This window comes from Aquila chrysaetos, chromosome 20, assembly GCF_900496995.4.
Source record: "Aquila chrysaetos chrysaetos chromosome 20, bAquChr1.4, whole genome shotgun sequence".
NCBI lineage: Eukaryota > Metazoa > Chordata > Aves > Accipitriformes > Accipitridae > Aquila > Aquila chrysaetos.
The window spans coordinates 2830151-2847587 of NC_044023.1; the positions used below are offsets into that span (position 1 = coordinate 2830151).

At 39.3% G+C, this 17437-nt stretch overlaps 1 protein-coding gene across 1 annotated transcript in view; it reads right to left on the minus strand.

The window, feature by feature from the left end:
* Positions 1-16525, minus strand: part of SYN2 (synapsin II) — a 193194-nt gene extending 176669 nt beyond the window's left edge. The window contains exon 1 of the mRNA XM_029996104.2: positions 15931-16525. Within this exon, the coding sequence (XP_029851964.1) occupies positions 15931-16304 (374 nt within the window). The 5' untranslated portion in view covers positions 16305-16525. The remainder of the gene's footprint in view (positions 1-15930) is intronic.
* Positions 16526-17437: the final 912 nt, after the last annotated feature.

The window sequence follows — 17437 nt, forward strand, 5'->3', positions numbered from 1 at the left end:
GTAGCAACTAGTAAAAATTTCATGACTAACCACACCACACTACCACACTATTTCTCCAAAACATCATTGCTAGCACATGCAGACACTTAACTGCTCATGTGGAAAAACTGCAAGAGTAAATAAGCATAGGTATTGTGACAGTACATGCCTAATCACTATTTTATATCGTTCCTCACTTGCAAGCCTCCACCGTAATTTCATGCTAAATGTTCAGTTTTGGTTTCAACATAAGGGTCAGAGAAGAAGTGGTAAACAAAAAAAGACGATGATATGAAAAACACAGATAGTTTGATTTTTCCTCTTCACCCTTTCCAAACAATTTCAATAACACTTGGTTCAAACAAAAGCAAGCTCTGACATATTCTTATTAAATAAAAAAAGCAACTTTTAAATAGTTCTAGAAGTTTGCTGGGTTTTTTTAACATAGTTAAGCCAACTGACTGCACATTGACCTCAAAATGTATTTAGCAATATTAGTGGAGACAGCTGACAAAGAGAATTGTAAAAGACAGTAACTGTGCATCACTTTAACGCCGTTTAATTCGAGTTTGAACAGAAAATAAACTATTCCATTTGAATAGAATAAAAGGACCTACATTGGCAGGTCCTGTGTACTGGCACCTAAAAAGAATTTTTTTTTCAAAAGTGTATGAATGATGATTGCATATGTATAATTTTAACTATCTGATCAAAGCTGTTTCTAATAAATTTATTTTCCATTTACATACTTAAAGAACTGCTATGAGCCTTACAGTCACAGATTTTTACCCTGAGTTTTCAGGCAATGTTTCAGACAAAACAGAAGAAGTTGTCCTCATTATGCAGAACGTTTTATGCCTTGAACAGCTCTTCCCTGGTTTACTGCAGAGACAGACATACATATGTACATTACTTCACACATGTGCACATTAAGTCCTCTTGGTGCACAAAAAGAAATTTGTTTTGTATGCTAACTGGATTATCAGTTACAATACACTACTCAAACACAGATACAGCAGAGATGTTCACTTTGATCAACCATGCATTATAACAAGCTGCTTTTGCTGATTAATATCATTTACTTTGATTTATATATTACACATAATCCTATTCTCCACCATGAAAGTTATTCGCTACAGTCTCCAAACTGAAAATATTCTCTTCTCATCTTGAGGAGTGGGATGTCTAGATCTAAAGAATTTCTAAATCGTCTATCAAAAAACTATTCTAAAATACAGACTAATTTAAGAAATACAAAAGTACACTTTCTACTCTTGTAATACTTTGTCAAAATAGAAAGTTTTGAAGAATCCTGTTGGTAAATCAAAAATTCTGCAGTGTACACATTTCAGCGTATGGTAAGCATACTGACTTTTTAAAAATTCTCTTTTGCTTAATCAAATTTTCCTTTTTGCTTCTATTAATTTTTTTAAAAAAAACTTTATCATATATTCTAAAACTACTAGTTATGGTAATAGGATGATGACAATATCTAAGTCACTGCCTGTCCAACCTACAGATTTTAAAGGATGACTGTATCTTTTCAATGACCCAGCATGAAAAGTTGATGTTTACTTGTTCTGACGATAAGACAAAATCAGATACGGAAACTTTACTACCCTTTATTCTTCTTTTTGTGCAACTTCAGTACTTGCGAAAGCACTATGACAAACCTGCAAGCAAAATAATCCAGTGCAGAGATCTTGTGTACCACCAACTGGTTGAACTACTGGTCCTCAGTTCAGCATCTAGACAGACTGCCAAACAAGCTGACAGTGTCACTTTCTGAGATGTGGCTTTACACTTATTACAATCTGGAATAAGATCACTCATCTATCACTTTATAACTTCATATGCATGGACATAAATACACTTAATGTTATATAAACAATAATCTTGTGGTTACAATTGGATATTACAGATAACGTAAGATATGATGTTAGAAGAATATCTCAGCTATTCTGAGCAAAAATCCTAGCACTGACAAATACACTGATTGAAATTCTTCAAATTCTTTGAGTTCTTCCAAATAATTGAAAAAAGATCAGTAAAAGCAGTGGTAAAAAAATTATTTAACATTTATAAACCTCATTGCCTTAGGTAGGAGCTCTAGGTAGAAACAACCCTGATAACATATTTGAAAAATTATGGCTTTCTCTTTTAGCATTACTGTTTGCTCCTCAAAAATAAATGTTTCCTCAATATCAATTAGGTTTGCTTCCCTTCAAACACTCATTTGAAAATTCACTGGAAAGGAGCATTTAAATGAAGTAACATGCGCTTTAAATCTTACATTAGCGTTTGTTAAGCAGTTATATGCACAAAGTCTTCATACCATCTTGACTGACAGATAGCAGTTTGCCATACAAGGCTGAAACCAACAGTGGAATTCTGTTCCATAGAAAGCATCATAAAAGCATTGTTCTACATCATCCAAATAAGAAATGACTAACAAATGCTCAGGAAAAAGCCTACATTAGCCCGACAACAACCTACCCCAAGCATAGCAAACCAGAAAATACGGGTTTAATTATGTTGTTACAACGTAAAATCACACACAGCCTGGCTTTCAGAATAAAGGTACCTGGTGTGTGTATTCTACATCAACAGCTTTCCAGACTACTGTTCTTGAAACATATGGATATTATCACCAAGGGACTTGCGACAATTCACCTGCAAAAGCAATCACACTGCCACATCTCATTTTACTCTGAAGTAGTATTTTACTCTGAAAGCTACTTGGGACCTGATATGTCATCAATGCACCACCTAACAGGCAAGGATTTGTGGATCTCAAACGTATACATATAGTGGGTCACACTATTCAGGAAAGAACAAACAAACCAAACCACAAAACAAAAAAACCAAACCAAAACCAAACAAAAAACATCACACAAAAAACCCAAACCAACCAACCAAACAAACAAAAAAACAAACAAAAATACCCCAAAACAACAAAAAAAAACCCCAAACAAGAACAACAACAAAGCAAACCCCCAAACCACCAACCCCAAAACTCAAAAGCTTTGTCAGCTGCCTAACTTTTGGAAAAGACTTCTAACAAACAAAAGCGTAGACAACCACTGCAAGACTTAAATTGAAAAGGCCTGCTGTAAGATCCTTACCAACCTGAAAAGAACAGACCTGCAGTCTGCTTCTACCCACACATTTTATGAACAAAGACAAATCCAGTTGAAATTATTTTAATAGAAATACTGTAAACCTTAATACACAGTAATTATGCTTTATATTAGTGTCTCTCTTGACTCCTCTGAAGTATTACTTCTGCCAAGAAAATTAATCTTACCCTCTTGTATGTGGAATTGCTGCTAGTTCATACCAGACATTTCTTCCTTCATAAGAAAATGAATCAGCACAAAAATTCTAGAACCTGGGCCCAACTAAAAGACTTTAGGTAGATCATAACCTCATACACAATACTGAATCTCTAAGTCCCATCCCTTCTATCATTACAACCCATATGAGAGATTCTCCGTGCGACCTCTGTCTTTAAAATAGCTGAGTGGCTTTCCAGTGCACAGTGAAAGAGCCTCCTTTTATTCCAGTGCAACCCAATAGCACCAGAGCGAGAAAACTACAACCATAGAAGTATTATCTATCTGGACAACATCCATCAGTGAAAATTCCTACAAATACTTCTTTAAAAAGAAATTATACATACAGATATATATAAGCACACATACACACAAATACACCCTTCATAATGCTAGCACAATACTACTAAAGCAACTTTGGTGACATAAACATCTTACCTGGGAACCACTCATAATGCAAAAACAACGTCAAAATATTTTTATTGCTTGTGAAGGTTTCAGTCACATAGTCAACTATGTTAATAGTCCCAGCTATCACTTGGGATTTAACCATACTCATCTGTGTCAGAATTTTCTGCTCTTGTTATTTCTCCCCAGCAGTTATATCAGAATATAAATTCAGCTTCTTCAGTTTTACTTTTCATGCTGTTTAAACTTAAGGATATTTTGGCTTGTTACTGGAATTTCTGATTTATGAATGCTTCCCAGAAGGATTTTTGTTTTTCAATTGTTCACACAATTCTAGATGTGTTTACCATAAAACAGAGTCAGTAACACCACTTTCTTCCCAGGCAAAGCAGCAGCCTTGACACAAGTCTCTCCTATTTCACTTCTTTATTTCACTCCAAATGAGGTTTATTCCACTAGATAGCTTGTTTCTGTCACCAAGGAGCATGCACTCCTGCATGACATACAGATTTTAGCTTTGTCATATACTGGGAATTTTTTTGTTTTTCTATTAATTTACTCTCACTGTGTCTATGAAATTATGTGTAGATTCCCCTTAAACCAGAAATTATACTCACTAAAGAAAAAACACACTTGTTTGCTTGCATTATCCATGCAAGTATCCACAATGCATGTCAAACTTTTGTTTGTATTCATATGTAGAAGCAAACCAGATGTACATGCAGATGAATACAAGTGCATGCAACATAATCAGCGAGCTAAACTTTTTAAAATTTTAAATGGAATCTTCAGTAGTGTTTTTATAGCATCAAAGAAAGGTTTCTGCATAGGTTGTCCATTACAGATGGACAATAAAAAAAGCAGACTTGAGGAGAGGGGGAGTATCTGTCCTCTTTATGTTAAAGCGTAACATAGCTGACTCCCCAGAGGACCTTCTAAGAGCAGATAAATTAGAACTTCTGTTGATCCACCAGCAGTGACATGTGACCAGCTGATTTAAAATATAACTAATGTTATTTTTAAAATGACAAACTGTTTAATTCAGAAAACTGTTTTATAGGAACATCAAAGATTTTTTGTTGTTCCTTTAAGAGTAATGCCTGCCTATTTAAACCTCACCCCAAATACTTAAAATGTTACTTTATTCTAAAATTTTTAAAGTGCTACTATAAACACTTTTATCATTTATTAATATATATTGTATACAACGTGAATTTATATAAGACTCAGGAAAATTAATTTTGGTTATTGCTTCAAAGACAAAGGCTTCATAAAAGAAATAATTTTTCCTAATTAAAAATATTTCTGTGATTTTTATTTACCGCGAACAGTAGACGGCTAAGACAACAACTACTAAGTAAAGCAAGTTCTGTAGTCACAACACATTATGTAACCATATTGCCACTCCGTGGAATCGGACTTATTTATCATGCTTTATGATAAAACATTTTTATTGCCCTTTCAGAATCCCAAATCTGAGATGATGGCTTTTCTAATATTAACTATTTTTTGGTCATACAAAGGAAAGAAACCTTTGAAATTTTTTAAAGCTGTCTTAATAACGAACCATGATAAAATGCACGTGCATAGAAAATGATCTTCAAAGCAAAATAAACCATTGAAGCAATTTAAGAGGTAGTGAAATAGTGCTGAATCTTCCTCTTTGGAACCATCCCTGTTCCTTTAAACAAAATGTGAGACTTACGTGACAACGTCTGATCTCATATTGTAGTTTACTCTCTAAATCTATATTGTTTCAGTAGAATTATTATCAGGTTTTATTAGTAAGAAATGAGAAGTAATAAACAAGAAACAAGGTGAAACAGAACAAAACTGAAGTCAGGCACAGAGATATGTATGCAAATACAACAAGAAGGTCATTTGCTACCTTCTTTTTAAGGTAGCAATCAGCACCACTTTTTTCTCTTTTGGAATTCACTTTAAATCATAAAACTAAAATAAGAGCAATTTTAACTTCTGCCTTTTTTTTTTTTTTTCCCAGGCTTGTTTTGAACACCACATACACTCACATAGTCACCCCTGGTTTCTCCTGCAAGAAGTCAGTAAACTGGTAAGAGTGTAGCTCAACAGATTTCAGCCCCTACAAACCAGGCAATTCAGCAAAAAAGTCAATGTTTCATAAACAGCGAGTATTAGATTTGTAAGGTCAAAATGAAGAGCTAAAGGTACTTCTTGCATGAGAGAACCACTTTCTCTTCAGATATGGATGGAAAGAGTATCTAAACTTGCACTCCGTTTTGAAACACCTACACAGAAAGTTACTGGGATACAGATACGTTCGACTCCTAAAGACAGGGGACACATCCACACACAAAAGTAACTTGGGGTTTATTACTAGCTGTGCCACAAGCTTTCTTTATGTCTTCTCCACACTCACCTTCTCAACAAATACCGAAGTAATTATCTGCAGGAGCTTTCCAATAAGCAGCACACACTGCTGATATTTTGTTTTATGGCTGTTTATATTCAATTTGAAATTACATAAAAGCATGCTCCCCTATTCTAATCATGCCTATTTAACAAAGAAACATGTGCAGCATACAAAATGAGACAGATTAGCTTAAATCAAAAATACAGAAGCCTAAAGGTTACTATTGCAATAAAGATGTATTGGTAGCCTGTCAGAGAGTGCCAAACTCTGACAACAAAGCACAAATTGACTCCAGAGGACATAATACTGCCATGCCTAATGAAATAAAACCAAGGCTCCTGTCAGCCTTTGCTGTGTCCTTGCTCTGCTGCTGTTCACAATGTGTCGAGTCACTTTTTAAAAACGCATTACACATAATTTTGTTACTGTATTTCTTAATGAGTTTTGTAACTTTTCTTCACTTTGAGCAGTGGAAACAGCTTCCTAGTACAGTTTTAAATATTCATGAGGAAACTGCACCTATTACATCTTTAAAGAAAAATTTATAGATTTTTTTTCTTCTGTTCCTAATGCTTATTCACTCACAGTTTATTTCTGTAAAGGCAAGATTTTAAAAAAATTGGGGTTTAGGACAGGAAATTATAGCAATTTTTTTTCTTAAAAGCCCGTATCATTTTTGTTTAGTATATTTCTCTGTAATACGTTTATAAAATATTTTTAATATGGTATAACCTGTAAATAGAAATAATTCATTAAATTAAAGAAATCTATTAGTTTATATCAAATCATTTTATGTGGGAACAGAATTAAGATATTTAAACGATTTTATTTGAGGCTCTGATAATTTTTTTAACTATTTTAATCACCTGATAGAAATTCAAAGAAATGCATGTATTTTTAAATATTTTTTTAATAACTCCTACTAGCAATCAGTGTATATGATGCATTATGAACACCAATATCCAAGTGGGATACAGGACTATAGAGATCAAATGGTAAATCAAGCAAGGTCAAACAAGGAACAGTCATTGTAAAGCTAAAAGATAGTGCATTTTAATGGTTGGACCAAAACTGCCTTTTGTAACAGCTTCTGGCGCCTGACTGGCTGACGGTGGCATGTGATATTTCTGTTCTCCCTATCTACTTGGGGGGTGGGGGGCAAAAAACAGGTGATCACACTTTATTAGACATCCAAGAATCCCACAGTTTAGGGTTTTTTAAATGAAAATAGGGAAAGTACATTTACGCCTCTATCTGCACAAGCTGCAACCAAGTCCCTAATTTCCACAGGGAGAGGAAAGAGCTTCTATTCTCCTGCCCCTACCTCTCATATGAGGAGACACAGTAACTTCCAAAAAATGGGCTAAGACCAAGCAAACACAGGTGTTCAGAGGTGAAAATAATGAAAAGAACACTGCTCGCACTCCTTCCCAGCTGCACTTAAGCAACAACATTGTAACATTTCATGCTCTTCTATTTTCTTCAATCACAGATACACAGGAAGAAGGATAACGATACTGGCAGCATGCAGAAAAAGTAGAAAGGTTCTTCAAAACGTGGAGTTCCACATTCTTCAGCACTGTCTACTGGACCAATCCATTAATTAAAAGAATCCCACCAACACTGGCAATTCAAAAAGGAGGAGAGTAAGCAGATACACTCTGGCAGCCCTGTTCAGCTTGCTTGCTGATGGGCAGCCGCAATCACAGCACAAGCCCCAGACATCCCACACTGCTGCCTGACGCAGCTGAAGCACAAACCACCCAGCCTCGGCTACCGCTGGGGGACAACCCTGTTCTGCTTTGCACACCACAGCTCTGTAGGAAAACCAGAAACAGCCTCTTTAGGCTTAAGATTCAGTGTCTTCTGAATTAAACATTTCTATCACTTCTGCTTGCAAATTCATAAACAAGGATTTCACCTTAGTCACCACCTTTTTGTTCGGAATCAGTGTATTTGTCAATAAGAGTTCGTTAATATTTCTGTTTCAGCCAGGTAGGGACACACTTGTGGTAAAAGTGGGTATTGTAAAATTGACAAAGTCTTTACCCTTTTGCAAAAGCTTAAACTAGGCTACAGTTCATGTTACCATGAATACCTATCATGACTCTCCTCCAGCTGGCTGCCTAAAAGCGCACTAGCTTTCCTCTGAGAAGTCAAGTTTGACTCAGTACAGATAAAGCTGTTTAATTAGCAGAAGCAGCAGTGCAATCAAGCAAGTATTTTGCATTCTAGACCAAGGTATATGATGCTGTCCTCCCACCCACAGCATCTGTAAAGTCTTACCACCTCATTACACATTTTTTTCACTCCACAAGGTAAGTAGCCTCATCTTTGGAAGCACTATCATTATTCCAGGTAATATTTACATCGTAATTTACTGCTTTGCTTTTTGTCATCTACAACACAGCTTTCTTTGCCAATTTACTCTTTTCCATTCTTTGCAACTTTTCCATCTACTTGTAATTACCCTTTGCTGCTGTGTTCATCCAAGTGGGTCTAGAATCCTTCCGTAGAGGTCCTTTATCCAAATCTGACTTCCTATGTTTGTTGTTCTCTCCTTCAGACACAAATTTATACTCAAACATATATTTTCACTAAAGTCTTATCACATTTTTAATGCAGATTGCAGTGTATCTTATCTACAAAAGTATAAAAATCCAAATCATCAGTCTATTTCAATTATATTAAAAACAGATTTCTGTAGTTTAGACCATTCACAATGGGTAGGCTGGCTGAAGACCTAAAGGTGATAAAATTATGTGATACTGCATACAAATACTTCCATGGGTGACTATCGCATGTTACTATTAAGAACTGGGTACTAAAAATGCATACAGTGAAGTCACTACTTTAAGAACATATTGATACTGTGAGAATATTTAGCATCAATCTTTTGGAGAAACACGGTTTCAGCAAAAATGTGTACAGTCTTGCAGTGTCCTATAGTGTTTACAGAATGGCAAATAACATCCATTTAAAACAGATACAGCTCAAAATACAGTAAGTCCTTTAGACACACTTTTTCGAGACACACTTTTTCAACAGTAAGAAGTCTAACAATATAGTTTATTAAAAACCTTTTGTTTCATACTGTTCCTATTTCAACAGATTACAATTTGCTACTGGCAAATCATTATCAAATTATGAAAAGATTGTAGGCAGAATTTCTTATTTTACTTGGGTCTAAAGTCTATAAAACAATTTATTATTCCTTTTATCTCTCACTTCAGTCTCATTACTTTGAAATACACCCAGCCAAAATCCATTATTTCCTTGCCAATTTTTCCATTTCCTTTCTATTAAGGCAAACTTTAGAAGAAAACATCGACAAACATATTTTTTTTTAATATTACCTATTCAACTAAACATGTTAGTATAGGTTTCATTAAGCTTCAGAGAAGTTTCTGTGGTCTCTTCAGAGATAATGGAGAAAAAAGAAAAGATTCACTCAGATTCTGAGCACAGGGGACAGGGACGGGACAGGGAATGACACCAGTCACAATCTGTCCAAATTTGTAGTCAGCATCTCATATACACCAAGCTGCCTAAAATAACGCTAGAGCATGTAAGAGCTTGTTTAGATAGAGCAATACGTAGAGTATGGAGGACAAAGCGTTTTCCACTAAAAGCTTTTTTTTTTTTTAATATCTAGTCAGAAAGGTAATCTCTATCATGTACTGTGTTTTGCTATTTATACTAATATAGCCAGGTATTACACATGACAGAACAGTAGATAAACACAAAAAAACTCTGCAATTTTTTCTTAGATCATCTTAAAATACTAACACACACATTGTCTGGTACAGAACTGTATCAGCTGGCCATTTTGGAGAACAGACATAAAATACAACTCGCATGAGATTGCTGTATGCTACATATTCAGATTTGTTAACACATTACGTTATATACTTCAGTTAGTTCAGCTGCATGTCCTTGTTCTCAAGTTCTGGCCCAGTGTGGACTTAAAAACAGGACAAAGAACAATACAGCTCAATGACCTATACTTCCACCCCTTCAGAAAAACACATTCAGTTGCTCACACTTGATGAGGAGACAGAGTTCAAAATAAACTTTACCTTGCTTTGCAGAAACTCACGTTGTTTCACGTGTGTGCCTGAGTGTATCCTCCCAGCCAGCAGAGAGATGTGTTGCTTGTGCTCATGGCAGCCCCTGCTTTTGCCTGCATCTCTTTTAATTATGTTGCTATTTTGATTGCAAAAATGGAGAGCCCTTAATGCAGAGTTGAAAACTGCAGTGTGTGCTGGGAAGTAGTACTGATCTAATTACCTGGTTGTAAGAAGCTGTGGAAGCACATACTGTCTTCATGTAAAATCTGGTTGCCAGCTCCTTTTTGGAGTACTAGGAACTCAGTTCATAGGCCATAATAGAATTAGACTGCAACATAGCCAATTTTTTTTAAGGTTCAGATGAAACTTCTCACAAAGATAATTTTGAAATGTGAAGTTTTCATATGAAGCAAAAATTAAAGAGAAACCAAAGTAAAATCTTTATCGCTCTTGCTCAGTTTCAGGTGCTTTAAGGAACCTGTCGCCTTCTTTGAAAGGTTGCTCTTCCTTTAATATTAGGAGTTTCTTGTTGCAAAAGGCACAGCAGTTCTTAATCAGCATTTAAAATTAATAAAAGTAACTTATTATACGTCTTTTCTTCCTATATAAAATACATATATTGATAAGATTACCTTTTCTTTACACTCATTGCCTGAAGGCATATATCTACATTTAGCCATTTGGTCAGTCTTAACAACTTAGGCCTTTCTAAAAATCAGTCTCCTTATACCTCTGCAACATAGCTGTCCCTTGCCTTGACTTGCTTTCAAAAACCTCTCGCCTTCAGCCCCTAAATGAGTGCCAAGGGATCCTTTCAATCCCCCTCCCTCCGTGCAATCACTACTAGTTCCACATTTGCCCATGCCCTGGGTCTCCCCCCCCATTTTATATTCTGGCTTTATGCTTTATACTAGTAGTAGTGTGCTTTGCAATGCCAGGAGGCTGGCAAGAACACTGTCCTTCTTGACAGCGTCATCCCAGAGGACTAGAGCGGGCTCTGGCAAAGCAGTTGCCCTCATTTATGCATTACTAAAGTCTAAGCGACACCCTCTAAAATTGGAAAACTTGCTAACCAAAGACATAGACTGAATGCAGTGAATACTGCAGTAACTAAATCAACGTATTACTATCAGATAAGATAAAATAGAATTCTAGTTCAACTGGAGTTAGGAAATACTAATTAGTTATGCACAACTGAACCATCCCTACTGAACAGAAAAACTGCAATGAATTTTTGTTGTAGTACGCAGATTGTTTGGTAGTTACCGCTACACAAAACAACTGCAGATATATTTTTAATTGAAACTGTTTTCCACCTTCTAGTAAATGCAAAAAAACCCAAGAAACCCATTCTGCTCACTTCGGTAAATTTTTGTATTATAAACCAGCATTTTTCTGCACTATGACAATACTGTTCATATCAAAAACATTTATGATGAGCAATGTTTGCTCATAAATGACTCAGTAATTTTAAAACTGAAAGTTTGCTCTTCATATAGCATTTGTCCTGGCCATTTCGAAATTATCTCTTGGGCCCATCACAAGATGACTAACTACTAAGGCAGTAAACATTACAAGAAATGCATAATTCTCTGGGAAAAATATACACTGATACTTATTACAAGATTTGCCCTTAAAAATACAAGAACAAAATTTTTCTACTTGATTCTTTTTATAGTTTCATCACTACTGCCAACGAGTCTTATATTCAAGCTCTAAAGCACAAGACAGACAAAGCAATAATTAGTTTTCAATACTGAAACAGCTTTCTAAATATTACACATAAGCTTTTAATAAAGATAATAATCTGTATACACAGCTTTTTGGCACCTTGCCACCGATGTATGGCCTCTAATCAATTGCTTGTTCAGCCCTGAATATTCAGTACATTTTGTATACAGAACTAAATGGTTATTTTCCAAGGAAATTAAATACATTTTAAAATAAACTTATCTAGCTGAATATTTTGGATGCTTAATGCAGACTAGTAGCTAGGAATGAAGAATTAAAAAAAAAGGTTAAGCAAGATGCCTAGATTTTAATTTAGCTCTGTCACTAGCCTCTTGGATGACCTTGAACAAATTATTTTACTTCTTAGTTTCCTCCGTTTATAAAGATATCAAGAAAGATACCTAAAGCTGTAAAAAAATCATTGAAGTCTATTGCATAAAATCATTATTAAACCTAACAAGTGGTTCTCGAAGCCTTCCCCTCCCCAACAGATCCATGAAGCCTCTGTGAATCAGATGGTTTTCCACTACATCTTCAAATACTTTGTAAGGTTCTCAACTAGATGTGTTAACTCAGAAAAAGGTTCTGGACATCAGTGAAGGTATTGAAAATGTCTGTTCGGTGTGCAGCTGCAGTCGAAAAGAACATGACATTAAAATGCATAAAGAATAGGCCAGAAAATAAAATAAGCTTTTCCAATGCTTTTATATAAATAGTACTGTTCCATTTGAAGGAGTGTTGCTTACAGGTCACCCCTTCTTTATGGTGATATTCTAGAATGACAGAAGGTTTCAAAGATAATTGATAAAAATGATTGCTAGCTATTTGCTTTCACCTTTGGACCAAAGGATCATTTATTGTATAAAGTGACTAACAGAAAGTATTCCATGAGAACCAGAACCAACGAAGACCACTTGTCATGGATTTGTCTCTGGTAGTTGACTATAAGCTTTAGTCTGTTTTCATTTTTTTCCTACACTTGCCACTGAGGCATGTATAAAGCTACTAGCTGATAGAAAGTCTTTGGTATCAGCTTATTTTGCAGTTTTGCCTTTAGTAGAAGCCCTTAGAGGTCTCTCTCATCTGTGTAGCTGCAAGTTTCCAAAGAACCTGTAGGAAAAGAATTGTCTTTCACAGCTCTAACACATCTTTGAGAGTGTTACTGGAGAAAGGAGGATGGTTTGACACAATGACTGCATTTGCTCTCTTTCCTTAAGAAGTCAGATAATATAACATGGTAAAAAATATACAAATGAGTACAGATAAGTTAATTCTCCCATTTTGCCCCTATCCTATACCACAAAAGTAAAGAAACTGAAAAAGAGAATTTCAAAACTTGTAATAGGACAAACTTCTTAAGGCAAGAAAATGAAAAAAGAAAGTGATAAAACTAAGATCAAGATTAAAAAATGCAAACAACACTTGAGCATTGATTTATATGTAGACTTATCCCATATGATTCCATTAGCAACAATAATAATGTGGGGTTACTAAATCTCAGACTTCAAGTATGAGAAAATCTCTAACAGAAATAAAACATAATAGAAACAAAATGTCCTTTCAGTGCTAGAGGTAAGAGGCAACATCCTTTGCTGACAGAAGAAGGTGCTTAGTGCCTCCTCTGGCTCTTGCTAAAAAGAGGATACTGAATTAGTAGGATTTCAATGTGATCCAGACTGAAATTCTTTTATTTCCCTTGAAACTGCAATCCAAAAGCAATAAATACATTTTCAATTTAAGACAAATACAATGCAGCTCAAAACATTACGAAAACAAACACCCAGCATATGATCTTCCTCTCAGGATTAACGTTAAGTCAACTGAAGCTGTTTCTTAGGAGGCTCCGAGAGATTTATTTGGTACTGTTTTTCTTGGGGTTTGGTTAGTGTATCACATGATAGCAGCTCTACGTACCTCATCTTGCTAAACTGTACGTCAATGCATCACACCAGGCAGGGTGGCTAGGTGGTAGCCATCAGACCACTGAAATTCATCTGTTGCCAGTTCCAGTCTTCCAATATTTTTTTTTCCAAATTATCATCCATGTTCCATTTTACCCCATCTAGTCAAATTCTACAGCAGTTCAATACATGTCAATATCGATATCCATACTCCCAAAGGTATGGAACAAACTTTTCTGCACGTATTATCAGAATACACATACATATACATTTCAAAATTTATTTTAAAAACTTCAGTTAGAAAATGAGTAGCTTTTTGGAGGGGGAAAAGCCAGCACAACAACAAACTGTTCTTTCTAGAACTACTATATATCCATGTCACATACTATGAGAAATGAAAAAAAAAAAAAAAAAAAAAAAAAAAGAAAAAGCAAGCAGGCATGAGTAACCTTGTGTATATTTGTGACTGCATCTAGTCTCCTACCTGGAATGCTGTTGGTGGCATTCACCATGCAGAGGTTTAAAAGCTTTACTATTGCTGACAAATAGTGTTAATTTGGGGTGCATTTATCAAGTATGTAAAACATGCCATGTTTATAATACACAGGATGGCTTCAGTATGTATAGAAAAATTCTACCCAAACCAAACTTTATGAACATACGCAGTTATTTAATTTACCAAGCAAAAATTTGTGCACCGTAGAATATTAAATAAATAGATGTATCTGCAAGGCAGTGAGCAGTGTCCATGGATGCATCTCCATGACGTAGGTACAGAGGCTGTCTTAGTCCGGCAGATACAGCAACCTTTTTTTTTTTTTTAAAGATAAAAACAACCACAAAAATCAAGCACAGAAGAAAAAACATGAGAAATGTAACAGGCAATGCTACGTTAACATTAATAACGTTTGCTATAGATAAAAGCTTACATTTTTGTTTCAAGCATTTTATTAAAGTACCGTTTTAAAGCAAATTGTATCAAATCATAGAACTGTACAAGTCCATCTAGACAGTAAGGCTATAAATTTGAGAAGCTGACAATAAAATCACAAACCCACAATCCATTACTGAATGATGTCAGTGTTACAAACACATACTTGTTTTACTCCGTATTATTTTAAGGCACTGTTATGACCTTATATACCGTAATTCGCAACAGCGAATGAGACAATTCACAGCTTGACGTGTAAACACACACGACAAGAAAACAAGTTAGCGAACGGTTAATAGGTATACATCCTTCCTCTAAAATACAGCATCCACCAGAGTCGTACGTGATAAAACAGGTCTGAAAAAGCCATAACCTCTCCTACTGGCAGCAGCCAAGCGCAGGAAGAAACGTGTTGACGTGCAAGTTTTATGTTTTGTAAATCCCACATTTTTCCCGATGACAGTGGAAGCAAAACGCCCACCCCAAACAAAACCTGCCAAGTTAATTAACCTAATCGCACAAATTCACCAGGGTAAGGTAAAACTGAGGGCTAGTCCTCAATATCCTGAAAGACCTTCACCCAAACACGTATTTTGGACGCTGCAAGAGCAGCGGCGGGATCTGCCTGAAAACAAGCCCGCTCATAAATATGAAACGACACGCGTAACGCTACAACCACACGCAGTTCCAAACAGAAATTCGTGCCTAAGACGCCTAAATCCTACCTGCGCCTCTACGCGAGTTCTTTATTTCGCTAGAGAACGCGGGGTACGCTTTTTCAGGGCGGTAAACGTTTTATTTAGCGTTTCGACGGAAAACGGCTTTTTCGTCGCTAGTCAGGCGCTCCAGGCAGGCTTGCTCCGTCTTCCAGTCCGTAACGCTTCGCTTCGGCCGGGCGGCGGGGAGGCTCTGCCCGGCGGGCCCTCCCGCCGCCTCCCCCGGCCTCCCCCGGCCCCGGCCCCGGCCCGCCGCCCCGGGGAGCCCCGCCGCCCCGGGGAGCCCCGCCGCCCCGGGGCCCGAGGCGCGGCTCGCCGCCGCCAGGTGAGCCCACGCCTGCCGGGGAAGGGAGAGCGGGGACGGGGCCCGCGGGGGACGGGGACCGCAGCGTGAGGGAGGGGAAGGACGGGGCGGGAGGAGGAGGAGGAGGGCGCCGAGGGGCACGCAGAGGCGCGGGGGCACCTACCAGTCCGTGTGCGGCTCGTCGATGACCAGGAGCAGCTTGAACTTTCGGCCGGCGGCGGCGGAGACGGCGGAGGAGGGATCCACCAGACCGGCCGAGGCCGCCGTCTGCTTCACGGCGTTGGAGAGGGAGCTGAAGAAGCTGCTGCCCGTTGACTGCTGCTGCGGCGGCGGCGGCGGCTGCTGCTGCTGGGGGGGCGCCGACTGCGGCGGCTGCCGGCGCTCCGCAGCCGGGGAGGCAGAGGCAGGCGCCGAGGAGGCCGAGGAGGGAGGCGGCGGCTGCTGCGGCTCCGGCCGCTGCAGGTCGGTCATGTAGCCATTGGGCAGGTTGGCGATGAAGCTGCTGTCCGAGAGCCTGCGCCGCAGAAAGTTCATCATCTGGCCGGGCGAGAGAGAGAAGGAGAGAGAGACAGAGAGAGGCGAGGCTCTGGCGAGGAGCGGGAGGCGGGCGCGGAGCCGGGCGCCGCGGCGGGGCTCTGCCGGTCCGCAGGCGGGCTCGGTCGCAGCCTCACTGCCGGCCGAGGCGGGAGGCGCTGCCTTCACCTCAGCGGCGCGGCCGGCGGCGGCGGCGGAGCGCGCGCCTCGCCGCTCCCGCCCGCCTCTAGGCGGCAGCCGCGGGCGGCCAGGCTGCGGAGAGCGGCGGGCCGCGCCGCCCTCACGGGCTCTCGCTCCCGCCCCGCCGGTCCCTCCTCAGCGCCCGGGGCCGGAGGTCGCAGCCCGAGCGAGCGGCCGGCGGCGGCGCCTTCGCTAAAGCGAAAAGCCCGCGGTGCCGCGGCCGCCGAGCTGGGGCAGGGCCGAGCGACGGCCCGCTCGGTAACGGCGGACCGCAGGCGCGGGGGGCGGCTCCTGGCTCCGGCGACGTGGAGCCCCGGAGCCAGGGAAGGAGGCCGGGCGAGCCGTGGCGTCAATTTCCCTCTGTAGCCCAGACGCTAACTGCCCCCATTCCGCAACAAGTAACGCGGGGCACGGACAGAAGCGGCGCTCACAGCGGAGCGGGCTGCGGTCGTGTTCAGCGCTCATCAGCGCAACAACGGCTGGCGTCGCCGTCAAGGTGAAGAGGGAGAAAACGGCGGGGAAGAGCCCTGTGCCGGCTCACCTCACGCTGCTAGCAACAGCCGCAGTTCATAAAGAAATCTCCGGCCCGAGGATCGTTTGTTCCGGCAGCTGCCCGCAGCGTAACCACGGCAGCGTTGCGAGGGGAGCGTTAGCAACCGCGGAGACCAGCGCGAAGCGCTGCTGCGCCTGCAAGAGGAGGCACAGGCACTGCCACATTTACAGCCCCCCAAATATTAATGAAGCCTCTTACTAACAAACAGTGGTGGTGGTATTTATTTTTTAATTTAGAAAAACAGTTGAATGAAGGTCAAGTGCTGTGTAGCATCAGGCGATTTTACATCGTCATGGAGACTTAGGGGTACGCTTTCATATCCAAAAAAAGTAGGCTTTCTTTAAGAGTAATTTGGATTCTCTTTCCCCTGAGAGAATTAACATTTTAACATAAAACACGTAAC